General features: G+C 43.6%; 1 protein-coding gene and 1 long non-coding RNA gene across 2 annotated transcripts in view; one reads left to right on the top strand and one right to left on the bottom strand.

Moving 5' to 3' along the window:
* Nucleotides 1-26072, bottom strand: part of ACBD6 (acyl-CoA binding domain containing 6) — a 99484-nt gene extending 73412 nt beyond the window's left edge. Inside the window, exons 1-4 of the mRNA XM_081012310.1 lie at nt 25749-26072; nt 14816-14880; nt 13695-13791; nt 195-277 (exon numbers count right to left, since the gene is read on the bottom strand). Of these exons, the coding sequence (XP_080868436.1) occupies nt 195-277; nt 13695-13791; nt 14816-14880; nt 25749-26021 (518 nt within the window). The 5' untranslated portion in view covers nt 26022-26072. The remainder of the gene's footprint in view (nt 1-194; nt 278-13694; nt 13792-14815; nt 14881-25748) is intronic.
* LOC308480695 lies at nt 11889-16053 on the top strand. The gene is made up of 3 exons (XR_013988238.1): nt 11889-11960; nt 15023-15058; nt 16003-16053. It is a non-coding gene; the product is annotated as an uncharacterized lncRNA (long non-coding RNA).
* Nucleotides 26073-26279: the final 207 nt, after the last annotated feature.

The raw sequence follows: 26279 nt of genomic DNA, 5'->3' as shown, positions 1-26279 counted from the left end.
ACACTCACCCTCCCCAAACATTTCACACCAGGGAAAAAATAGTACCTGGCAGCAATACCGACAGCTACTGATTTAAATTATTAGGGGGCCTTGAAAGTTCATTCCTGCCATTTATTATCTGACTGGAGAGGCACTATCATTTTTGTTGATATTCTAAACAAACACGGAATGAAAATGAAGCCATGAAAATATACCTGATGGTTTCTTCTTGATACAGTGAGCTGACAACTGGGCCTCCAAACCCAGCTTTCCCCTCCTTTCCTTTCTTTTCTGCTATCTGAAAGAACAAACATTAAAATATCAGTTCTCCAACTGTCACACGAAGAACACAAGAAGAAAGCACAGTCACCGTTTCATGAAGAAGGTGGAGAAAGATTGATAGAAACCGTGATATTCTGTGCATATTCAAGTAGAAATTGTTTGAACACTAAGTGGGAATATTGTTCCCAAACAGAAAACAGTTACTTTGCTACACTCACTTCATCACTTAAGCCAGCAGTGAGATGGGCATCCTCACTGCAATTTTCAGATGTCTCTTGAATACCGTTTTATGCTGACAGGCTAGTTGTTTAAACCTTTTCAAGCTGAGCCAGACATGTTTATCATCATTTTGTATTGTTTTTATGACATTTTATGTTTTATTGCTTATTTTGTTGAACACTGCTTTAATATTTTACATGAGGGGGCAGTGGACTTCCAGCGAGGCAAAATGGTGGGCGCCACGGTGGCACGTAGCTCCTGATGGCAGCCAGCATCAACTGCGCTGCCTGGTTGGCTCCCAGGCCGCCAGAACTGCCGCCGCCAACACCGCCCATTGAGGCGAACCGGGGGTGCCTGGTGTGTCAGCCGGGTTAGCCGCCAGAACCCGCCCGCCCCCCGGCAATGACCTTGGCTGAACTGGGACTGAGGATACCTGGCCAACGGCCCAGCAGCGCCAACCCGAAGGAAAAAGGAGCCCCAACCTCCCCAGCTTACCATTGTTGCCACTGTTGCCGCTGACGCCAAAGGGAAAGAGTAGAGGTAGGAGAGTACCAGGAGGGCCTGGGAGGCCGTGACAAATCGCACAGCCAAGCCCAGGTCCGACTCAGGCCTACCTCCCTGGCGGCTAGCATGCCAAGAGCACACCGGGGACCAGAGGGAGGCCATGCGACGGAGGACACCCCGGAAGAGAAGAGAGTGCAGCGTGCCCCCCCCCATCTTGCTGGAAAATATATTTTAATAATATTCAAAAAAAAAAAACCCTTTTTTTTGGAGAAGCCCACTGCCGCTACAGCCATCTTTTATTTTTTTAAATCTTAATTCCCTTTCCTTAATTTAAAAAAAATATTTCTTGAAAATACGTCCCCAATTTTTTACCTCAAATTTCTCTCTTAAGAATTAAAATGGCGGCACCCAGAGGAGAGCCCTGAATCAGCACAGGCTACTTCCTAGGATCGCCGCTTCACCCCCATGAGGGGGCAGTGTGCACATTCTTTTAAATAAATAAATAAATAAAAAACAAATTAATGGTGCTTGCTGAAAGCAAAAGAAACGAGTGTTTTAGCCACATTCCCAAATCAGCTACATCCAGAAAATCAAGTCACTGTGTTCCTGCTGTCAGTTCTAATGCTGACCTACGCGCCCATCTCTGCAAACCTGCAATGTTGTGTGATTACTTTTTCAGAAGTAAAATGGAGTAAGAAGTTCTAGATGCACTTTCGCCCTCTTGAACAGCTTAAATAAACCCCAATTGTATAAAGAAACTGAAGAATGAACAAGTTGCAAGTTTGTTACTGAAGAATAATTCATCATGCAAATAAGCCCTTAGAGATATAAATTATTACACAGCTGTATAGGGGACTGCCTATTATACCAGGCCAGGCCAGGCATGAATGGAAGCTGCTCTCCAACAGTGCTTCTGACTGATCCTTATAATTGAACTTTTCAAGGACTGAACCTGAGACCTTCTGCATGCAAGCCATGTGCTTCAGCATTGTACTATGGCCCACTGTATAGTATATTCCTTCTCAAATGTATAGCACACAAGATATTCCGGAAGAAACTGTGTACTCATGGCATCAGTGCCCAGGTGTAATGGCTACTTAGAGGACATGTCTACACTGGACTCCCTCTTTTTGATTTGACCATCATTGTGCCTTACATGATGTCAGACTGAATCTTCGTCGAGAACAGAACTGTCAGCTCCAATTTGCAGCCTCTCTGCTCTCAAAGATCTCAGGCAAAGATCTTTCCCAGCTCTGTGAGCTAAGATCTCTAACTAGAGATGCCAAAGATTAAGCCTGGTAGAGAAAACGACCGATTTAGACACATCCAATTGATGCGTGATCACACCCATGTACACTGAAAGTGTTCGAAAAAGGGGGAAGAACAGGGGCGGGGCATAATGGGATTATGCATGCTCCTCTGTTGCACACGATGACCTGGAACACAACCCCCATGCAAACTGGGGGTTGCCTGTACATGCAAAGCCTGAACTCTTCCATCAAACGATCTATGCCCCCTCCCCAAAACAGGTCAATCTCTTCCTACTACGCCTTTCAATGTGTCTGAGCTTTTCCCCTGCACTTTCATGTTTTGTTTTATTAACATTTATTTGGTCTGCTAATGTACCCCTGCTCTGCTCAGCACATGGCATGCTATAGTCTGGACAACCTCTAACTCAATGCCCTCTTCAATAAGAGCACACCTGTGACTTTATTATGAATGGCATGACTCATCTAGACTCCACAGTCCTGCAAAATCCTCTTCCATTCCTGTATTCCTGGAAGAGATTAAGCTAATAAAATTGATCTGGAACTGGGCAGAACATATAGATTCACTCAAAACAAGTACAGCAAAGTGTTCCCATTACTGGCTTAATACAGTGTATTTTTCAATAAAAGGAGCAGCTTTATTCAGGATACAATCAGATCCTGACTAGCTGTCATTGGCAATGGTGCTCCAGAGGGCTACATGTTTGAAAGCTGTATTCCAAATGGAATGAAAATGCAGGGAGTGGTATTTTCTAACATCATTAATTCACTTCTGCCTCTCTCCCCCCCCCCTCTTATTCCTTTATACACAATGTCAAGAAATATACTTCCAAATTGTTGTCAAGCATAAAAGAGGTGCCACGTATCCCAGATCAGAGGTTAACATATAATGACAGACACATTAAATACACTGTCCAATGCCTCCACAACCATTTTAGCTCAATCTTCTCTTTTTAAAAGACAGCAACTCAAACACAATTATAGGCTCTAACAGAATTAAAATCAAATCATGATTGAACAATCAAATATTTGAAGAGGATGGCTATAATGCAAAGCATTATATAAAGGAAGAAAACCTCAGTAACTCAAGCATTTCCTTAAAGGTTCTCTGTACTCTTAACATGAAGTCTGTATCCACTGATGAATTAAATACAGAGTTTTTCAAAATGCATCTTCAGGAATCCTGAGGTTCCTCAGAACCACTCAGTGGCAAAATAAATGCATACATATGCGTCTTTCAGCAAAGTAGTTCTGAGATATATTACGTGAATTATCTAAGAACCAGTCAGTCTTCTGAACAATACACTCAAGTGAAACCAGTTAAAATGATAAAATTTTGTTCTCTTCCTTGATTAGAAGATTTAAGAATGTCACAGCACTCAACAATGAACACAAGTAAGAAGATATGCAAGGTCTTCTGAGAACGAGTCTTTACCTTCCTTCTTGATTAACTGCTCTTCTATAGTAATCCTACTAAAACGTGATTCCAGGATGAAGCAAAGTAGTTTGTTTCAAGCAGACTGAATACAAACATCTTGTATTCATACAAATAATACCCATTAGATGTGGACATTAGGGTAAAATGAAACAGAACAGAACAATGTTAGGGGTTGTGAACCACTGAACCCCAAGCATTTTTCCGGTCTCCAAGACTTTGCTGGCAATGACATGTGCAGCATTGGCAGAAAATAAAAATAAAACATGAACTGAATGTCCCAACTGCAGCTCTTTTAATGGGTGGCTTCTTTATCCACCACAGTGGGGATGCACATCGCCCAACCCCTACTCATCAGTTGATTGAGCAGGGATCGGTGGTTATCATTCCCTTCACAATGCTGGGTGATTTAAACCTGTCCACCCAGTCCAGTTGATTGATGAACTGATAAACGGAGAAGAAATGTAGTAACAGCAATAAAAAAATATTCTACTATGGCAATATCAGAAGACTGTTAGCATTCATTCATTAGTGGTCATTATTTTACTGCAAATAATAGAAACGAAGAAAACCATGTCTGTCAGTTAAATAGGGAAGAGCTAGTTTCTTGTTGATATTAAACAGTAGAACTTAGATTCTTTGCATAATTTTACTGAACAGGAAGAGGAGGATGAAAACCTTCCTAAAGTTTCAGGTACCCTTTCCCCCTCCTTTCTATCCCGGTGTCATGACCCAGCTCTCCTTTAGGAACCAAATTTGATCAGACACTAATTGTGTTTGACAGTCACAATTACATGCCAGGGTGGAGATCTGAAGTTGGTTAATAGTGTGTGCTGTAATTGCTTCTACCTCTACTTTGCTAGTTAAAACCAATGCTGAGAGAGAGAGAGAGAGAGAGAGAGAGAGAGAGAGAGAGAATGCACCACCTTGGAAATCAGGTGGCCCAAGATTGCAGTCTCTAAAATAAGGGGATACACACCTGTCTTTATTAGGAGAACATGGACACAACAATACAGAGTGTTTCTTTGACAGGATAGTTAATGAGGCATGAAATGAGTGTCATTCCAAAGGGCTGTATCTGTAGGTAACACTGCTGCACTTCACACTACCACATCCTGAATGCCTAAAACAGTGTCGATTTCCCCATAAAAGCATCCTCCTTTATTAAAATGTGGGTACATCTCAGAGTACTTGACACTTTTTATAGAACAAGATATCAGTTTACATGTAAACATGATAAAAATAAGCATGCTCAAAGAGAGGCTTCCATTTTAGACTCCTTCTGTGAATCCACCTCTTACAAAAGGATATTGTACCTTGGTCACAGACCTCTATTAGCCTCTATCAAAAACATCCCATTTTAATATTCTGTTCTCAGCAGCACTCCTTGGCTCCAGTGAACAGCCACACCAAGTGACTGGGCAAGAATTAATACTTGGAATGATTTCAAAAGACCAATGAAGAACTGTACATTTTCAGCAAACTATCCTTTCAACTATTTAAGCCATTCAATGAGCTACAGCTCCAATTCATTACAGTTAAAATTCTCACAATAGTTTCCACTTTAAAATTTGATAAAGAAAATCGGATGTGTGTGTACTCTCACACCTGCCTCCCAAATATTATTAAAATACGAATGACTTCCTGAAAGAGTTTTTGAAAGCTTGCTTTCATTCCTTGTGTCCTAAGCCCCAGTAAAATATATTTTTCCTTTTTACTTAAGGGCCCAACAAGGTATTTTTGGAACTTACATTTCTGCAATTATGTTATTTCATTGTTATCCTGTCCTTTCTCTATGGTTCATGAACATGCACACATACTTTATCCTCGCAGCAACCCTGCGGGCCCAAGGTTCCCCAGTGAGCTCTACCGCTGAGTGGAAATTTGAACCCAGGTATCAGCAGGATTGTGGGACGCGGGTGGCGCTGTGGGTAAAACCTCAGTGCCTAGGACTTGCCGATCGCATGGTCGGCGGTTCGAATCCCCGCGGCAGGGTGCGCTCCCGTCATTAGGTCCCAGCGCCTGCCAACCTAGCAGTTCGAAAGCACCCCCGGGTGCAAGTAGATAAATAGGGACCGCTTACCAGCGGGAAGGTAAACGGTGTTCCGTGTGCTGCGCTGGCTCGCCAGATGCAGCTTGTCACGCTGGCCACGTGACTCGGAAGTGTCTGCGGACAGCGCTGGCTCCCGGCCTCTAGAGTGAGATGAGCACACAACCCTAGAGTCTGTCAAGACTGGCCCGTACGGGCAGGGGGTACCTTTACCTTTACCTTTTATCAGCAGGCTTAGAGAGAAGCTATTCACTATGCTGCAAACAGCATGTTCAACACTGCCAGCATTTGGGGGCAATAAACTAAAATCCTTAGAATCTAAAGTCTGGGTGCAAGCTATAGTACTTCAGGTTCTTATATAGAAGACTTTTTTAAAAAAAAAAAAGCATGCTGCTTATTGTATATTGCAAAAAAACCTATTCTGCTTGAACTCAAAAATCAGCAAACACTAGGCCAATTGCACATCATTGTACTAAACCACCCCAGACAACCTCAGGGGAAGGGGAAGGTTATACAGTGGTGCCTCGCAAAACGAAATTAATTCGTTCTGCGAGTTTTTTCGTCTTGCGAGTTTTTTCGTCTTGCGAAGCACGGTTTCAATTTTTTCAAAAAAATCTTCAAAAACCTCAAAAAAGGCTACCACACCGCGTGCTATGAGTTGCTCCTCGAAGTCAAGTTGCAACTGCACCTCTTCAAGCAATGCACCCTGGGTATTAACGGTTTTAAGAAAAAGGAAACAAACTTGCAAGACGTTTTCGTTTTTCGTCTTGCGAAGCAAGCCCATAGGGAAATTCGTCTTGCGAAGCAACTCAAAAAACAAAAAACTCTTTCGTCTTGCGAGTTTTTCGTCTTGCGAGGCATTCGTCTTGCGAGGTACCACTGTATTGCAAAAAAACCTATTCTGCTTGAACTCAAAAATCAGCAAACACTAGGCCAATTGCACATCATTCTACTAAACCACCCCAGACAATCTCAGGGGAAGGGGAAGGTTATACCTGGTACATCCAGGATCACCCCCTCCCCCCAATGCCTTGTTTTCAGGCTCACCAACCATGGAAAGGCAACAGTGCCAGATCTTTCCACCACTGCACCACCCACAGAGGGAGGACTAAAGCATCCAACAGCTGCTTCGCTGTTCTGTCCAGGACTGCTCTCTAAATGTAAGAGAAATTTAAGATAAAAACCATGCAAGCTGGTATCTAACAGAAAGAAAGAACTTCCAGGAAAGGTCCTATCCTGTGCAAATCTGTTTATTAATTATTACTTATTATTATTTTAAGTTTTATTATTACATCATGTCAGTTTAAACTCCAGTAGCTGGTCTGGCAGTAATTTATTTCAATCAACTGCTAGAATGAAGATGACTGCCCTGTCATAAATAAAAGTTAAGAGTCCATAAATTTAAAGAGACATAAAATCAAAGAACTAACAAATAGCCTATAAACCCAGGCCAATTTAAAAAAAAAAAAAAAATATTAAAGAGATCAACCTCCATGTGCAGTTTTACTTACATTAATTGCAAAAAGGCATTTCATTCTTTTCCTGCTATATGGAACCTATGGTTTGAGATGGCCCTCAGAAGAAACTAGGAAACAGTTGAGCTGTGCTACTGGTGTTTATGGGTACTTCAGTGCAAATTGTGACTGCAGTAGAGGGGAAAATGTCAGTCATTTGTCAAATTAGTTAACCTATTCGAGTGGTGGGAAAGAAAGAAATAGCCCTGCTAATGTTGTGACACACAGTGCATCTGACAATTTTGCTTGACAGAATGAGATCTGTAAGGCAACTGATAACTCCAGCATAGAACACTAGGTAAAAAGAATAGTTGCTACAACATGCTTATTGATACAGGGCCAAAACAGAAACCATTCCGGTAACATTTTAAATCTAAAATTCCATTCAACCTTAATTCAATGATAGAACATTCGCATGAAAGGATCATATCCAACCCAGATCATGGAGAGATCTTGTCAGAGGAAGAGGCTTGGGGGGGCCCCTGCAGGGAACGCCACGCCAACTGAAGACACTGAGCAGTGTTTCTCAAACTTGGGTCTCCATTTGTTGTTGGACTACAACTCCCATCATCCCTGACTACTGGTCCTGCTAGCTAGAAATGATGGGGGTTGTAGTCCAACAGTACCTGGAGACCAAGGTTGAGAAACACTGATATAGAGGAATCCACAGTAATTCAAAGGTAGGCTGAAGAGCCCTATCTCAGGGATGCCTTATCTGGCGCCCAGTAATTCCTCCCACTCCATATTGAGCCCTGCCCACCCCATCGCCCATGCCTCATGAGCAAAGGCAGCAGCATAATGCAACCAGAAGCCCAGAGTCTCTGGAGAAGCACCCGTTTGGCTGCCAGACAGCTCCAGCGCTACTCAGGAGGAGGAGATTCAGCAGCAGGCAATGACTCCACAGAGGACAAGGAAGAGAAGCTGGTTGTGAGATATAGTCACAAGCCTCTTGAACACCTTCCTCTCCAGTATTATGAGCAATAGAGACTCTAACAGAATTTTCCTAAGTACCACAGCTGCTGTGCCATCCGGCCTAGTCAGAACACAGGCAAGTGCTGTCAGTTGCGTAGCACATAATGACACATGCTCGTCATATAGTCCAATGAAATGGATCAGCTCACGAAACAGTGGGAAAATGCACCTACTGGGTGTGTCCTGAAATTTGAACGATTGTCAGACGTATCTCACAATCCAGAAGTAAGCAAAGGCTGAACTGTATTTTTAACTACAGTATTATTTAGAGAATCATATTTAGGACATTTTGCCAGTTACTATATGAGAATATATGCTGTTTCTGAAGGGTCTTTCTCATGCTCACTTAACAGCAATTAATACAATAAATGAAGGCAACAACAGTTTTGTGCATGAGTTGCGTTCCTGACCCCCGCATGTGTTGGCAGAGCACGCATAAGCCTGCTCCATCCCCACTCCCTTTTCTGCCACTTCTAAGTTGTGGCAATGCACACGTGCACAGCTGCACACATGCTGAACATGTGCAAAACTGTCGTTGCTTGTACAGAAACAAACCTTCCATATATTTTGCAAGATAACAAACAGGTGATTTGGGGAGACATTCCACTAGGAAGTTTTTAAGTTTCTGGCATTTTATTGTTATGCATATTTATACATATTTCATATTGGAAAGCTTAAAAAGGAATAAAAACAACTAGGAAGCATTTATTAGGATCGTACAGTGCAGAAACATTATGGGTGGGTTTTGAAACAATATTAAACACAGTAAGTTTTAAGTAGAAGCCTCACCTTATGACCACTTATATCAGAAAACAACAGAAAATTGAAACATACATGAAGCTTATCAAATTAAATTTTTAAAAACATATCTGAGCCAGACACCAAAATTAACAAGACCCTCTACATAATGTAGATACTATTTTACACAAATATTGTCTTGCTTTAAATAACACGAGCAACTTTTTATATACAAAACATGCACGCAATGGGAGTACTGACAATAGTAGCATGTGGAAGAGCTGGCTTTCTTTGCAAATGATGTATCATTAATGGAGTCATTCTTGTGTTAGCAAAATAAAGATACAAGGCAGGATATAAAAGAAGCCATAGATTAAATTAGGCCATGACCCAACATATTTTCCTTTGTTCTCCTCCCAACCTCTGGTAATCCTGACCAAACCTCTATTTCTCCTCCTCACTGCAGATGATGGCTCGCTGGACAGATTAACAACGTGGCATCTGTTTGCGTGACCAAACTAGAGAGACATGTGGAGTCTGGTTTGCTTGCAAGCTACAGCTTTGTTAAAACACTGTATTTACCTCATCTCTTCCAGCAACAAAGTGTTCTCTATCTTACGTTAATTTTCATCACTGAGAAATTGTTTTTATCTTGAATGCTCTCATTTTACAATGAAAAGTCAGAGATGGGCTTGCAACAAAAACCTGTAACTTTAAAATAATTTTAAAGACAGAGTGGAATTGAACGCCTCGCTCTTTCAATCATTAGGCCTGCTTGCCAGGAGGAATGATATCTCCTCTCTTGCACACATTGTTCTGAAGGTTCTCCCAATGCCCCAGAGCCAATTTTGGGGAGTGCAAAGGGGGAAGAGAGGGCGGAAAGCCCGGTTGTGCAGTAGAAGTTATTGCACAGGGCTTCTACTGACAGGGCTGGTTAGATCAGTCCCACCCACAGGGTTATTACTGTATATCCAACTAAGTTTTACTGACAGTAGACCTACTGAAAGTAATGGACCCAAGTTAGCCATGCTCAATAGGCCTACTGTGAGTAGCACTAGCATTGAATAGAACCCAAAAGTTTGTATTTTGGGGAACCCAAGATCCAGAACACAACACACAGTTTCCATTTTGTTTAAATCACAGTGTGGTTATAGATATAGATTATGCATTTTTAAAATTTATTTTGTTAAGGATAGGGCCAAGTAAAAATGCTTTCCCTATGCAGGAAAAATGTCAATTCTTTACATGATGGCAACAGAGCTGGTGAAACTGTTCTTGCATTTAAGGCTTTCTAAAGCGGCAGAGAAGTGGCAACCTAAAATGATTAAGATACCTTCGATCTGTGGATTTGGTTGGGAGGCACTGTGAGCCACTAACTAAATCAACACAATCCATTCTATTTGCTACCTAAACATTTCTTGCTGCAACATTGCTATAAATGCAGCACTATCCACAAGTGTTATCAGCACAGAAAGAAACTGCTTTTCTTCAGCATTATTTATTCAGTATCACGGCTGAAGTTCTAGTGAATTATGAAATTATTTGTCCGTGAAACTTCAAACATTTCAACTGTAGCAGACATTTTATTTTAGTTGTCTGCAGTGGCTGGTTGGCTACTTGATGATACACTGCCCTCTAGAGGCTGTTATACAGAAAGGAAAATGGGAAAAAAAACACCTCAACACAGGATTTATAGGCTAAGTCTATGTTGTGCCCTAAGCAGGTGAGCTTTTACCACTGCTTTATTTACTTTCAAGCCTGTCAAGTTTCTAACAGCACACTGGCTATTCTCCATGTTCCCCCTCGACACCACCAGCTGAAAACGCAAGGTCACATCCTGCTTCCCTAATATTACACACACTTTTTTCTAATTTCTCAATAAATCAGAAAACTATTGATAGATCAAGTGCAGAGCAGAAATTATCTAAATACATATTATCTCTCTAAAAGGTTCAAACTCGGTAAATAGGTGTAATCACAAGAAACTATGAAGGTAAAACCACCCAAAGAAATCAGTTGTATGGGTGATATACGAATGCAATAAATAATATAAAACCAAACCATCAACAGAGACAAGAAGGGAAAAGAAGGCAACCACTTTCATGCACTGCTTATGAGTTCCCAGAGTCTCGTGAGCTGCTTTGGAAATGAGATTGCTGGACTAGATCAAGCAAGGCACTTAGGCTCTTAACAGAAAGATGAACAAGATAAAGCAATAAGCATTTTCCATTCCACCTTTTGTTTGGCCAAATACATCTTTAACTCCTGAATCAGTAGAAGTTCTAAACATAAAAGGAAGAGGTAACAGGTAACCCACTTACACTATGTCCCCACAAAATTCTAAATTAAAATCTGAAGTAAACAATTGCTATGAAAGAATCACAACGCTATGACAAATGAACTTTCATTCACTATTAGAATCGGAGCTCCCTCTTGTGGCCTAAATGTTAGCTAACTACAATGCAATTTTAAAGGGCAATGATTTCCGAATAAGAAATCACTGAACAGAGTAGGTCTGGTTTACCAACTTTCCAGTAACTCCAGTAATTTTGACAGCACAGTAGTACAATATACCTTCAGGATATAACATACAGTTTTCAAATAAAATAATTTGTAGTTACAGTAATTGTTAGAAGAAAATAACTGGCTACACCAACAGTAGAGACCTGCTCAAGCCTTAGGCTATTTAATACTTCTTAACTTCTGAGGGCTGCAAATTAAGTTTACAATTGTTTAATATTATTGCTTAGTCAAGCTCTTCCTGCTTCAAATCCAGTGCTATACAAAGTGCTTTATGCTAAAATACAAGCACCACAGCTCAAACTACAAGAAGAATTAAATCAATTAATTATAGTCAATAGTCCAAAGGTAAAACAAACACACAGAGCACAGCAGAATCTCAAAGCAAAACAGATTCAAAAGCAACAAAAACAAAAAATTATATAGAGCTACAGTAAGCCTGAGTTAGCCCCTGAAGATGGTCCTTCCTGTTTCAAATGGTGAGTTGTTCTCCTTTTCTCAGTTACTGATAGAAATTTAGCCACTATCAGTGACACCTTTTATTTTACTTATGTTCCATTGCTGTAATAAATTGATTGACTGACTGACCAAAGGGAACTGAGGCACAGCTCACCTTGGGCAGGCCCTGTGATGCCTACTACCTCAGAGGAAGACTTTGAGGGGGATCAGGCATCATCAGGGGAGTCTCAAGTATTAAAAGGAAATGCTCAGAAAAATCTCTCTGTGGGTTTCTGAATACAGTATTCAGTTTTAATGCTTGAAGTGCACAAATTATTTGAAGCAAAGTACTTCCGAATGCCGCAAACCCTGAAGTGACTGTTCCGGTTTGCAAACTATTTTTGGAAGCCAAACATCCGACGGGGCTTCTGTGGCTTCTGATTGGCTGCAGGAACTTCCTGCAGCCAATCAGAAGCCGCACTTTGGTTTCCGAATGTATTGGAAGTTGAACGGACTTCCGGAAAAGATTCCATTTGACTTCCAAGGTACGACTGTATAGTAACACAGGATCACACACAGCACGTAAAACCAGTTGCTCGCAAATTCACAAAAGTATATTTAAGAAGCAATTTTGTAGCAAGAGTCGGTAGGTTCCAAGCTCAGCTAGGCCTACGTTGGCTCAAGTCCTCAACCAGCCAATAGAACCAAGGTTGGCAAAACTTAAGCTGCCCCTGAAAAAGGGGTGGGGGAGGACCAGGGTGGGGGAATTTAGACAGATCCTAAGCCCATTCAGCTCAGTCACATGACCTGGCAACCCGGCACAAGTGAAGCCAGCAAAAAAAAAGGGGGGGGGGTTGACAGCTCAGTTGGTTAGTTAGAACTCAAACACTACTTTAAAGGCTCCCCCACACTTTGTCAGCCTTAGGCCAATTCAGCCACTGCTAGCCCCACGCCTGAACAGAGTTTGGATCTGGTGGACTTGACACTGGCTTAACTTCTGCTGAGCTTGCTTTGCGCCAGCTTCTTGTGTACAGTACAGTCAAATCTCGGCTCCCGAACGCCTCCGTTTTGGAACGTTTCAGCTTCCCAACGCCAAAAACTCGGAAGTAACTGCTCTGGTTTTTGAACATTTTTTGGAAGCTAAACGTTTGAAGCGGCTTCCACTTGAGCAGTGCCTCGGTTGTCAAACATTTAGGAAACCAAATGGGCTTCTGGAACAGATTGTGTTCGACAACCAAGGTTTGACTATATAGGATTGACCTTGACAACTGGGAGACTGGAGAAAGAAAACTACTTGCACTTATTGCTAAACAGGTCTGAGGTAACCAGTAACTCCTCCAAGTTAGTTAGCATTATACTTCCTAGCTACTTAGCTTCCAAGGCTACACACGCTGTGATCCACCAAGAGGCAGCCAGTAGCGAACAGCAACCTCCAAGCTGAAGGCAACTTCTTTTTTGTTCAGTCCCAGTCAGGCAGCAAAAACAAGAAGTACATTATGTTACTGATAAACTACAGTGCGTGGCTACTAGGCTCAGCAAGTAATGCAGGCCAGTGGTACTAAAAAACTTCACTGTGGATTAGACATGAGAGACAGAAATTGCCCACAAGGAACCCATTTACTTTGAAAGTGTTCAGTTGCCCCAGCTGCAAAGCCCATATTTGCTTGCATCCTGATTAAAATGGACAAAATTCACAGACCTGAGGGCAGGACATTGCCTTATATGGCCTATTCAGCTACACAATGAATTTTTGAAAGATGATTATATATGCCTACCTGTGGATTCCAAGTGGGGTCCAGTTTCTTCACAGTAGCGACATATTCTCGAATAGCCTGCTCTGGACTTGTATCACCCAATGCTTTCCAAGCTTCCCTGGGACATAGACGTAAGGAAAGAAGATCCACTACTCAGTAGAGGTTAATGTGTTTATCTCTGGATTTCCCACCTTCAATTCAATACCCTGGTCAGGCTTATATACTTAATTTCACATCCATAATTAATCCATTATAGTATCCATCACTGCTCTAATTAGATTGGGGCAACCTTCTAAGTCACTCTTTGAACGCAGGGATTCATAGAAAGAGGTTTGGTGGTTCCACAGAGGAGAGCTGCTGAAATCATTATTTGAGAGACTTTTTTAAAAAGATCCATAGTGAGCTTTTCTTCTCTCTCACAATGGTGGTGAAGTAGTCACCTATGCAGCCGGTACCCGATTCAGATGCTAGTCATTTGACACTGACATGCAAAAATAGTTTCATCCACTGACTGGTCAAATATTGGTCACATTAATATAAATTTAAAGCAAATTTATAACAAAATTGTTTAGCTCCACAGTGAAATACTCAGGAAACGTTTTTCCATCCACAGAGAGAATATAAGCTCACTAATTATCACTTTGGAATATTAATTCATCCTGTCTGCTAGTGTTCAGATGTATGATAAAAAGAGCACAATTTCCCCAAGAAGTACTTCTCCAGCTCAGAAAGAATGCAAAACAGGCTTCTGCACATGCACTGTTAGTGCCCCTCTAAATTTAATCTATTTCATTTAAGTCCTGGGCATTAATCACAGTTCAGACAGGGCTCTTTAAAATCCCCCAAAAGCTGTTTTTCAAGGCTCCAGGTAGTGCAGATTTTTATAAGGCTCCATGGGGTAGTGACCTGCAGGGCATAACTCAGGGAAATCCTGAGCCTTTTGAGAATGTGAGCTGCACAATCCTTGAGTTTGTTACTGTACACATTTTTTAAATTGGAAAATGAGGGGAGCAAAAAATAAAAATGCATTCCCAAGAGTCATTCAGTAATTAACACAAAAATGGTAACATCCTCTAAAGAAAATTATCTAAAGGACTGGGCTGGGGGAAAGTACATAGAAATTATGAGGTATTTCCACTTACCATTTCTGCTTTCCTTCAAAGTCGAAAAACCCAGGTTTGGGAGTGTTGCAGCTACCACATTTGACCTAAAGATAGAAGGGGGAACAGTGCTGGCATAAGTGCTAAAGAAATGATTATGTATTTTTGTTTGTCTTTATGGACTTGCTAACAAAATAATGTGACTTTAGCTTTTAATTTTTTCTAAGAACATATAAATTGTTTTCCCAGGTTCGCCAAATGCAGAAACACAACAGAAATAAATTCGTAAGTTCAAGGTTCTGCAGAGTGAGAGGCACATTTATATAACCCAGGCCTGGTGATATTCTGCAAGAAGTGGTGAAGATGGAGAAATACTCAGGGCTGGAACATACAATTCTGCAAAGCACATAAAAAAAGCACAAAATGTGGTAATAGCCACAGTTCTGCTCTTTTCTTTCTTTTTAATAAAATTTCTAGTTCTTATGTAAATACGCTTGAAACTAGGTAAACAATGCATGTTAGCTCAAAAGCAGCTCACTAACATTTTCAGTGGTTAGTGGTTTAGGGAGAAAGTTCCTGGCCCCTCCCCATCACTAGCAGACTTTAAAACAAAAAATAAAAATAAAGGCTAGGTTTTACACCAGTGTGAGAATGCTCTGCAAATTACCAGCGTCCTGGGTTGAGGGAAGTATGGTGTGAGAAGAGGCCACAGACATCCTGAGAACTGTGGCCTCTTCTAGACCATCTCTCAACCTTTGAAACTTTAGTGGCCATGCCAATTTGCACTGTCACCTGTTAGTAAAATAAAATCTATTTTTAATAAAGTACACACAGCCCTTCCTATAGAGTAGATGTATCAACAATAAAAAAATTACCTATTAGAACAAGCGCCTATCATTCCAGGAAAGGAATTCCTTGCTAGGTAACAGCCAACAAAGTGTTCATTCAAGCAACCATGTCTACCAGCATCACATCTGTCTAGAACTCTTACAGGTAAGCTGGGGATTGCAAAACCCCAACAAGCCACATCTTCATTATCTTAACTCTCAGGAAAAAACATTTTAGAAATCAGCTGAGCAACTCTTGTCAGGTCTGTTCACACAGTCAGACTCTGAAATGACCTCCAGTAAGTGGAAAAGTTAAGTAGGTGTTTATGCTATTTATCTTGAACTGCTTAAGTAAGCAGTGTCTTAACAAAGTGCTCAGCTGTTACTGTCATCTTTTTATAGGGGCTGTTCTCTCCTAAATCACAGTTTGTAGAGAAAAGAAACAGACGTGAGGAAAAACACAATTGCTGCACTAGGGACAGTGGACTGACCTGAGTCAGCACCTTTTATTCAATGGAGGTACTAGTCTCTGCTAAAGCAATATTTTATCAGTCTTTTATGCAGATTATATGATTAAATTGAAAGAAAGAATGTTGAAGAGTAAAGTCTTGCCTTAAATCAGTAACGATAGAAATCTAAAGCTATCAAGGCTTCTTCTTGTATTAGTTGATTATGCAAACACTGATTCCTGGAGTCCCCAAGCGGTGCCCACAAACACCCTCCTTGCACCTGTTATAGCCCCCTGCCCCTCCTCAATTTTATAATTTTAAGAACATTTTTCAGGGTTTATTTTAACCTTTAGCTGCCTTGAAAGTGAAGTGCAGGCAGGCAGTCATTCACCCTTTCCCCAGAATGCAGAGTCTCACTGAGCCCAGAGGTAGTCTTCAGAGGAAAGAAGAGGGTGCAGCTGGAACTCTAAAAGTAAAGGGACCCCTGACCATTAGGTCCAGTCGTGACCGACTCTGGGGTTGCGGCGCTCTTCTCGCTTTATTGGGCGAGGGAGCCGGCCTACAGCTTCTGGGTCATGTGGCCAGCATGACTAAGCCGCTTCTGGTGAACCAGAGCAGCGCACGGAAACGCCGTTTACCTTCCCACCAGAGCGGTACCTATTTATCTACTTGCACTTGACATGCTTTCGAACTGCTAGGTTGGCAGGAGCAGGGACCGAGCAACGGGAGCTCACCCCGTCGTGGGGATTCAAACCGCCGACCTTCTGATCGGCAAGTCCTAGGCTCTGTGGTTTAATCCACAGCGCCACCCGTGTCCAGCTGGAACTCTACCTTCTCTTTAAAAACAAAACAAAAGCAAAGCAGGCCCTGCTGCTGCCTAAGTTAGGAGGCATGGGGAAAGACAGGGGGGGTGTTTTGCCTTGGGGGGGTGCAGGTGCATTTTGCCTGCTTTTTTGTATTTCTAAAATGAAGATGCTTTGTTTGGGGCTAGGGTCCCCGCCTTTTGGGGTTGCTTGGGTGTATTTTGCTCATTTCATTGAATGCACTCATATACAAATGTTGAATGTGGTTGTGCAGATTTCCTCAAATCAAAACAGATTCTATAAGCCCAGGATACAAACTCTAGAAGCCCATTTGTTATTAATATAGTACCATCATGTACGTACTTGAATGATAGGTTTTTTTAACAGCGCAACAGCCAGTTTGCATTGCCATGCCAAATACGAGAAAAGTTCTTCCGAAATGTAGCCAGTGGGCAGTTGCCATCATACTGTAATAGGCAGCTAGTAATGGCATAGAATTCAGATGTCTGCACTGAGGCTGATGTACTTCACATTTTTGGAGCGTATATGCCCATACTTCACCAGACAATGATTGTTGTATCCCATAAAGTCAATGAGGCAGTCAAACACTGCTTGCAGACTACTGACCAGAATTAGCCTTTCAGAACCCCTCACCAGCCCATTTCCAAACAAAACTCAAAATGCAAGTTTTAAAGCGTTTGATATCTTGAAACAATATCTACAGCCCAACCTGCGTGAACCTGCTCAAATGCTGAGATCATCCTCAAGATTGCCCCAATTCTGGAGGCTTGGTGGGTGGTGATCAACAGCTTTTTCATTTGTGGTACTTGTCTTATGGAATACTGTTCCCAGGAAGGCTCACCTGACACCTACTCTTATGTCTTTCTGGTGTCAGGTAAAAAATCTATTCAAGTCTGTTTAATCAGTTGACTCTGGTTTTTAGTCACTACTGGCATTTGTTCCAATTTACTGAAATGTTGTCTGTTTTAATTTAACTCTTTTATTCTTCTTCCTGTGTGTCTAGTTTATAAGCTGCCCTGAAAATGGAAATATTGAAGAGACCAGTATAATTTTTTGACTTTTCACCCAGGTTTGATTCTTTGCTAAATACTGAGTTATTTGGTTTTCTCCTGTCAAACCAGCATTGTCAACCTTCCATACAATATAGACACAATCATTCTGACAAAGAACAAATGTTAAGCGTATTCTACAAATCTGAGGCTGGACAACACAATTTAATGGGAAGGGAGTGACTACTTGATTAACAAGTTATTCATGCCACCTACCGAGGCTAGAAAAGTCCTGTGAACCTCAGATGTGCAGTGCTATCCTAAAATTTGCTCAGCAATAAGCCTCATTGTGTTAGATGGGGCTCCCTTCTTATTAAGTGTGCTTAGACCTGCAACCTCAGAGGCAGGAAATGAGGAATTTAATTTTTTTCATACTTACAAAAGGGGGTCATATCATTGCAGGAGTGTTTTACACAATAAAATGAACAAGGGCTCTGAGACGTATTTTGTTTTTATCAAATAATCAATAAAACTATATCTAACTAACTAAAGGTTCGTATAGTTAAAGCTATGGTTTTCCCAGTAGTGATGTATGGAAGTGAGAGCTGGACCATAAAGAAGGCTGATCGCCGAAGAATTGATGCTTTTGAATTATGGTGCTGGAGGAGACTCTTGAGAGTCCCATGGACTGCAAGAAGATCAAACCTCTCCATTCTTAAGGAAATCAGCTCTGAGTGCTCACTGGAAGGACAGATGCTGAAGCTGAGACTCCAATACTTTGGCCACCTCATGAGAAGACTCCCTGGAGAAGACCCTGATGTTGGGAAAGATGGAGGGCACAAGGAGAAGGGGACGACAGAGGACGAGATGGCTGGATAGTGTTCTTGAAGCTACCAGCATGAGTTTGACTAAACTGCGGGAGGCAGTGGAAGACAGAAGTGCCTGGCGTGCTCTGGTCCATGGGGTCACGAAGAGTCGGACACGACTAAACGACTAAACAACAACAACTAACTAAAAATATATCAGATGACATTGTAACATAAAAGGGTACAATTTTAACTATTCTCATGAATGTGTGAGTTATTTCAGGCTCAAGGAGCCCTTAAACCTGTACAAAAATAAATCAATAAAAATTGTAAAAAATTTACTTCAAAATCAATTTACTTTATAACTGCAAAAAACACCCTCCTTATTTTTAAAACATAACAAGTACATGGTTAGCCCATTCTACAACAAAAGTATGAAACATGTGTTAATTGTGATTTGCGTGCTATGGCTTATTGAACCTACCAGGAATAAAAAGACAAAAATTTACTTTGAATGGTCAGTGACCCTTTTCTGTGGCACTTAATACCATTTTTATACCTTATTTTGAAAGAGACCACAATTAGCTTTATTCTGATACCAAAATAAGCCCAATCGGTTGGAAAATAAGCGAAACAGGAGGTTTTTTCTACACTGACGCAGAAATTCCATTAGCCTAAATTGCACGAAAATCAAAATTTTCAAAAACTTCTCCTGAGCCCAATTTTGGACCAAAAAAATCTTAAAATATTATTTTGAGCTTATCTCATAGGTGAAGAAAATCTGAGTCGTGAGAGCACATGGCACCATGGTGATTTGGTGTGGAATGACCCAATGATTACACCTATGGACTTAAAATTCTGCCTATAGCCACAAGGAACAATGTATAAAATAGTAAGAGGCAGTCTAACAAAGCTGGCAAGTGCTCACGGGCACTTCATTCATTTCTAGGCTTCACTGCTTCCCATCACAGTTGGGCTGGCTTTGGACATTTATTTTCAATGTTTTTCCCCCCTCCCCACATCTCCACACTGTGCAAAGAGGCAAAAATCTAAAACAGGGTATCACACCGTTTACCAACAGGCTTTGGGTTTATTGTGCCTGGAAAGCACAGTCCATTGCTGCATATGAACAGATTTCTTCATTCAGAGCCACACTGTGTTGTAGAAATACTGCATTTTCAGGCAAAACTGCTAACTTTCGTACCAGATAAAATGCAACACTTTCTTCAAAGAGAGCACTTTTTTGCTGCATAGATTGTAATCACACAAATGCTGTGGACACCAGTGTATTCTCACAGTCAGCGCAGCGTAATAATCATAATGATGATGATGATTTACTTATATGCCACCCATCTGACTGGGTTGCTCCAGCCACTCTGGGCAGCTTCCAACAAATTATAAAACCACAGCAAAGTATCAAACATTAAAAACTTCCCAACACAGGAATGCCTTCAGATGCTTTCTAAAATTCAGACAGTTCTTTATTTCTTGACATCTGACAGCAGGGCGTTCCACAGGGCAAGCATGACTCCTGAGAAGGCCCTTTGCCTGGTTCCCTGTAACCTCACTTCTCACAGTGAGGGAACTGCCAGAAGTTTCTTTCCCTGATACTCTCACCATGGAGAAGGGGAAGCACAGCTGAGGCACAAGCCCTGGCTGAATACTCAGATAGATGGTCTTACCTCCTCACAAACACTTACTATGCACGCAGCAGTTCAAGAACAGTGCACTCCAGTTCCTGCCTATCACTTGCTACTGCTACTCTGTCTGTCACTTTGTTCTCCAGAGGCCTCTCTTCCACAGGTACAGGTTTTATCCCACAGCTTATTCATTGCAGGCTAAGAGGGAGACTTTCCTCATGACCAGCAGCAATGCCTAGGATGCTCCTGGCTGTCCCTCTGGGTTAACAACCTACTTGCTCCATGCAGGTTTCTGTACTCTTGCAAGCTCCGTGACAGTTATGCAACAGGAGGTGTCCCTAACCTGGAGCTGGTCCCACATGCTACATGCTACCTTGCTATCAGTCAAGGCACTGTCCAAGTTCCAACAGCCATGCTAGGGTGACCACAGCAACACTGCACTTGTGTCTTTTTAGGATCTCCTCCATGCCAGACACCAATCAATTAAAGGTGCTGACAGCATTACATGATTTGTTGCTGGGAACCAATATATAGCAATCCCTTCCCCAAATATATTCTGCCCAAAACAATCAGCTAGCCATAGTATTGCGAGGACGCAAGCAGAAAACTTCATGGGCTTAAGGGCACTGCCCCTTCCTCTGCTCACTCAGGTACCCTGTACTGTAAGGAAGCAGGCCTCTCAGGGTACCCAAGTGGGATGGGTGCCATGGTAAAGGCATATAAGGCAAAAATGGGGAGTATGATAAGGAGGAGGCTAGGCAATGAGGCCTCCTGGGATACTACTGGACAGGGCCCAGCCTATCAGACAAAATAGCAGTGGAGAATGGATTGGTCATGTAGGTTATCAGGAAGAGGGGTGGGGCAAAAGGGTTGGGTTAGCCCAGCCTTGCCCAGCTCAGTACCTTCAGATGTTTTGGACTACAACTCCCAGCAGTGTGGTCAATGGTTGGGGTGATGGAGTTGTGATCCAAAACACCTGGAGGGTACCAGGTTAGGGAAGGCTGGGTTAGCCCACACATGGGCCAAACTATGTGAGAGCTGGAACATAAAGAAGGCTGATCGCTGAAGAATTGATGCTTTTGAATTATGGTGCTGGAGGAGACTCTTGAGAGTCCCATGGACTGCAAGAAGATCAACCCTATCCATTCTGAAGGAAATCAGCCCTGAGTGCTCACTGGAAGGACAGATCCTGAAGCTGAGGCTCCAATACTTTGGCCACCTCATGAGAAGAGAAGACTCCCTGGAAAAGCCCCTGATGTTGGAAAAGATGGAGGGCACAAGGAGAAGGGGACGACAGAGGACGAGATGGTTGGACAGTGTTCTCAAAGCTACCAGCATGAGATTGACCAAACTGTGTGAGGCAGTGGAAGATAGGAGTGCCTGGCGTGCTCTGGTCCAGGGGGTCACGAAGAGTCGGACACGACTAAACGACAACAACAACATGGCTCCTTGCAGCACTCATTCTGATCGTCTCATGTGCAAGTTAAGGGGTTGTATCTTGGATTTGAACTTGGAAACTTATGCAAGTAAAATGTTCCACTAAGTTACAGCTCCTCTTGCAGCTCCTCTGCTCTCTGATGGGGGACAGAGGAGAGAGACAGATTTCCCATATGTGTGGATGATTCCTGTCTGGTGCTGTGGCTGTGTGTAAGTAGAAGCGTCTTGTGGGGTTGAATCCCAGGAGCAACTTTTCTTTTGTTACTGACATTTTTAAGTTACTTTGGCATGCATGCAAGAGATAGATGGGGCTATATTCATGGGGCATGAATTACCACTTGTGTTTTCTGGCCCTCTGCACTATGGAGTGAGTCACTGGAGGCTGCTCTTGTTGGATGTTCTGGCCTGTTTAGGAAGAGTATTTTCTTCCTGAATGGCTCTTGAACCTTTATCCCAGGGAGTCTGTGCACTCTCTACAGACATCTTGTCCAAGCAGCTACGTGAATTATCTGTTATGTTTCTTCTTTTTCTTCCCTCCTGTGTGGGTTGTGCTTAGAAGAACAGTGGTTGTGACAACATAATTTAAATTGGGATTTAAATCCATACCTAGAGAGATCTCTGTGGACTGGCTCTGATGGAGTGGGTGTGATTAGGCATTGTCCTGCATATTGCATTTGATGCAATATACTGTGTGTGGTGTAAGTTCATTGACTACCTCATCCCCTGCTGAAAATAACAGAGCAATCCAAACCAGGCAGATAAGATATACTGGTCTTTTTCCTGGATAAACTAAGCTACACTGAACTGCTTGTGGCTGGGGCAGGAGCAGCGTAAACCTCCACTTTCTGCCTTCCACTGACTCCCACAAGGTGAATTTTAGTTACACCACCAAAAAATGCAATTGTAAGTTACACCAAACTCTGTGAACAAGACCAGTAAATGAAGGGAGATGGGATGCAGCACAACTTTCTTTATCCTACCACTCTCTTCTTTGGCCATTTTACACCAGTGTAACTTCCACCAGCAGGGCTTTTCTTCTGCCAGCAGATACAATGGGGTAAGCAACTTACATCAGCTGAAGGCCAACTCAGCCAGGAAGTGGGAAGATACACCACGTGCATACCTGGGGGCGAGGACTGCACCATAAGCCTTAAAACATGTATCTGAACTGAATGCACATTCTTCCTATTTAACTCTTTCTCCCTCTTCTTCCCCTGCACCTTCATTGGTGGGTAGCTTGCAATCTTTCCTTCCTTTCTCCAGAAAGTGCTACGCACTTTAGAGTGGCTAAATAGGCTGCAGTGAGAAAAATAATAATGGGGTGGGTAGTGCAAGCACAGGCTAAGATAGTTAGTCATAATAATAACAATAATAATTTATTATTTGTACCCCACCCATCTGGCTGGGTTTCCCCAGCCACTCTGGGCAGCTTCCATAGAAACCAAAAATACACTAAAATATCACAGATTAAAAACTTCCCTGAACAGGGCTGCCTTAAGATGTCTTCTGAATGTCAGGTAGTTATTTATTGCTTTGACATCTGATGGGAGGGCGTTCCACAGGGTGGGCGCCACTACCGAGAAGGCCCTCTGCCTGGTTCCCTGTAGCTTTGCTTCTCGCAATGAGGGAACCACCAGAAGGCCCTCGGCGCTGGACCTCAGCGTCCGGGCAGAACGATGGGGGTGGAGACGCTCCTTCAGGTATACTGGGCCGAAGCCATTTAGGGCTTTAAAGGTCAACACCAGCACTTTGAATTGTGCTCGGAAACGTACTGGGAGCCAATGTAGGTCTTTCAAGACCGGTGTTATGTGGTCTCGGCGGCCGCCCCCAGTCACCAGTCTAGCTGCCGCATTCTGGATTAGTTGTAGTTTCCGAGTCACCTTCAAAGGTAGCCTACGTAGCCTACGTAGAGCGCATTGCAGTAGTCCAAGCGGGACATAACTAGAGCATGCACCACTCTGGCGAGACAGTCCGCGGGCAGGTAGGGTCTCAGCCTGCGTACCAGGTGGAGTTGGTAGACAGCTGCCCTGGATACAGAATTGACCTGCGCCTCCATGGACAGCTGTGAGTCCAAAATGACTCCCAGGCTGCGCACCTGGTCCTTCAGGGGCACAGTTACCCTATTCAGGACCAGGGAGTCCTCCACACCAGCCCGCCCCCTGTCCCCCAAAAACAGTACTTCTGTCTTGTAAGGATTCAACCTCAATCCATTAGCCGCCATCCATCCTCCAACCGCCTCCAGGCACTCACACAGGACCTTCACCGCCTTCACTGGTTCTGATTTGAAAGAGAGGTAGAGCTGGGTATCATCTGCATACTGATGGACACCCTGTCCAAACCCCCTGATCTCTCCCAGCGGCTTCGTATAGATGTTACAAAGTATGGGGGAGAGGACGGAACCCTGAGGCACCCCACAAGTGAGGGCCCAGGGGTCTGAACACTCATCCCCCACCACCACTTTCTGAACACGGCCCAGGAGGAAGGAGCGAAACCACTGTATGACAGTGCCCCCAGCTCCCAGCCCCTCAAGACGGTCCAGAAGGATGTTATGGTCGATGGTATCAAAGGCCGCTGAGAGATCCAGCAGAACTAGGAAACAACTCTCACCGTTGTCCCTAGCTCGCCGGAGATAATCAACCAGCGCGACCAAGGCAGTTTCAGTCCCATGATGAGGCCTGAATCCCGACTGGAAGGGATCCAAATGGTCCGCATCCTCCAGGCGTGCCTGGAGTTGTTCAGCAACCACACGCTCAATCACCTTGCCCAAGAATGGAAGATTTGAGACTGGGCGATAGTTGGCCATACTGGCCAGGTCTAAAGATGGTTTTTTAAGAAGCGGTTTAATGACCGCCTCTTTCAGCGGATCTGGGAATGTTCCCTCACAGAGGGAAGCATTCACCACCCCGCAGAGCCCATCGCCCAGCCCTTCCCGGCTTGCTTTTATTAGCAACTATAAACTATAAGTTTATAGTTCTAACCATGACAAACCACAGGATAAGGTCGATGCTACACACACCCACACACCCGCCCTATGAAACTCTCAATTAAGACTGCAGCCTGACAGCTTGGCCACACTGGCTTCGCAAGGCTGTCCTATCTAACAGGTCAACCCACGGAGATGATGGTGATGATGACGACCCTATCTTCATTTGTATACCACGTTCTGTTTTTAAGCAAAAAATTAATAAAGTCTCTAAGCAGTTTACACCCTTCATTAAAACATCAAACAATCCAGAATAAAACATTATTTGCAGAACATAAAGCAACACATTCGAAGAAGCACCGTTAACAGGAGAATAAGGCATTTTCAAAGACGTCTATGACGCCGTTTCGCCGGTGGCAGAAGCCAAAGTGGAACCGCCATCTACATTACGGAGGTGAGATGAATAAATGGGGGGATTCAGTTCATTTGGGTATGCAGAAAATATTTTAACAATAAATTTAAGGAAGTGCAGAAAGAGGGGGAAGGAAAGTCAAGTTTTGAAATGTTAAAACAATCATAGAATGATTGAAGTGTATAAAAATGAAAATCATAATACATACAGTGGTACCTTGGGTTAAGTACTTAATTTGTTCCGGAGGTCCGTTCTTAACCTGAAACTGTTCTTAACCTGAAGCACCACTTTAGATAATGGGGTCTCCCGCTGCTGCCGCACCGCTGGAGCACGATTTCTGTTCTTAACCTGAAGCACTATTTCTGGGTTAGCGGAGTGTGTTACCTGAAGCGTATGTAACCCGAGGTACCACTGTAAATAAAAATAATAATAAGCGGAACCTCCACGCTCAGGGGCAGCGTACCTCTCCTCTGAACACACGGGAAGGGCAAAGAGCGTGAGGGGCTCCTCCTCCTCTCCGGGTGGTGGGTTCGAGAGCCCCACACTGGGCAAAAAGATTCGAGGGCGGGGTTGGACTAGATGACCCCCGGGTGTCCCTGGGCGGTTCTATGAGAGGCAGTGGGTGGGGAAGGAGGGCGAAGGAAGGCCGGGCCCGAGCGGAGCCTCACCTGCTTGTACCTGGCGTACAGGTAGAGCAGCTGCTCCCGGCTGGCCGACCCCGCCAGCGCCGGCACCCGCTGCGCCGCCCGCTCGAACTGCTCCATCGGCGGAGGCGACGACGAGCGGCTCCCGGAGTCGGAGACCGGGGACTCCCTCAGCCCCGCCGCCGCCGCCGCCGCCCGGCCGCCCTCACCCTCGTCCGCCGAGCTGGGGTCGTCGCCGCCGCCGCCGCCGCCTCCCCACTCGCCCGCCGCCCCGTTGGCCGGGAACAAGGAGGCCATGACCCGCCCGGCCGCCGCCGCCTCAGCGCCTCAGCCGCCTCAGTCAGTCCATCCTCCTCCCGCCTCAGAGCCAGGCCCCGCCCACTCCCGCTCGCGCCCAACGGCCGGAGCCACGCCCAGCCACCCCCGCGCGTGCGTCTCACGCGGACGCCCAGGTGAGGCACCCAGCCACCGCGCACGCGCGGGCCAGGAGCACGTAGAGATACGGCGCGGCGACGGAAAGAGCTTTTGGACGCTTTTGAATTAACTCCGAATGAA

Source organism: Podarcis pityusensis, assembly GCF_964106645.2.
Source record: "Podarcis pityusensis genome assembly, chromosome: 6".
Taxonomy (NCBI): Eukaryota; Metazoa; Chordata; class Lepidosauria; order Squamata; family Lacertidae; genus Podarcis; species Podarcis pityusensis.
The sequence above is the reverse complement of the archived record's forward strand: the minus strand, read 5'-3'. Positions and strand labels throughout refer to the sequence as shown.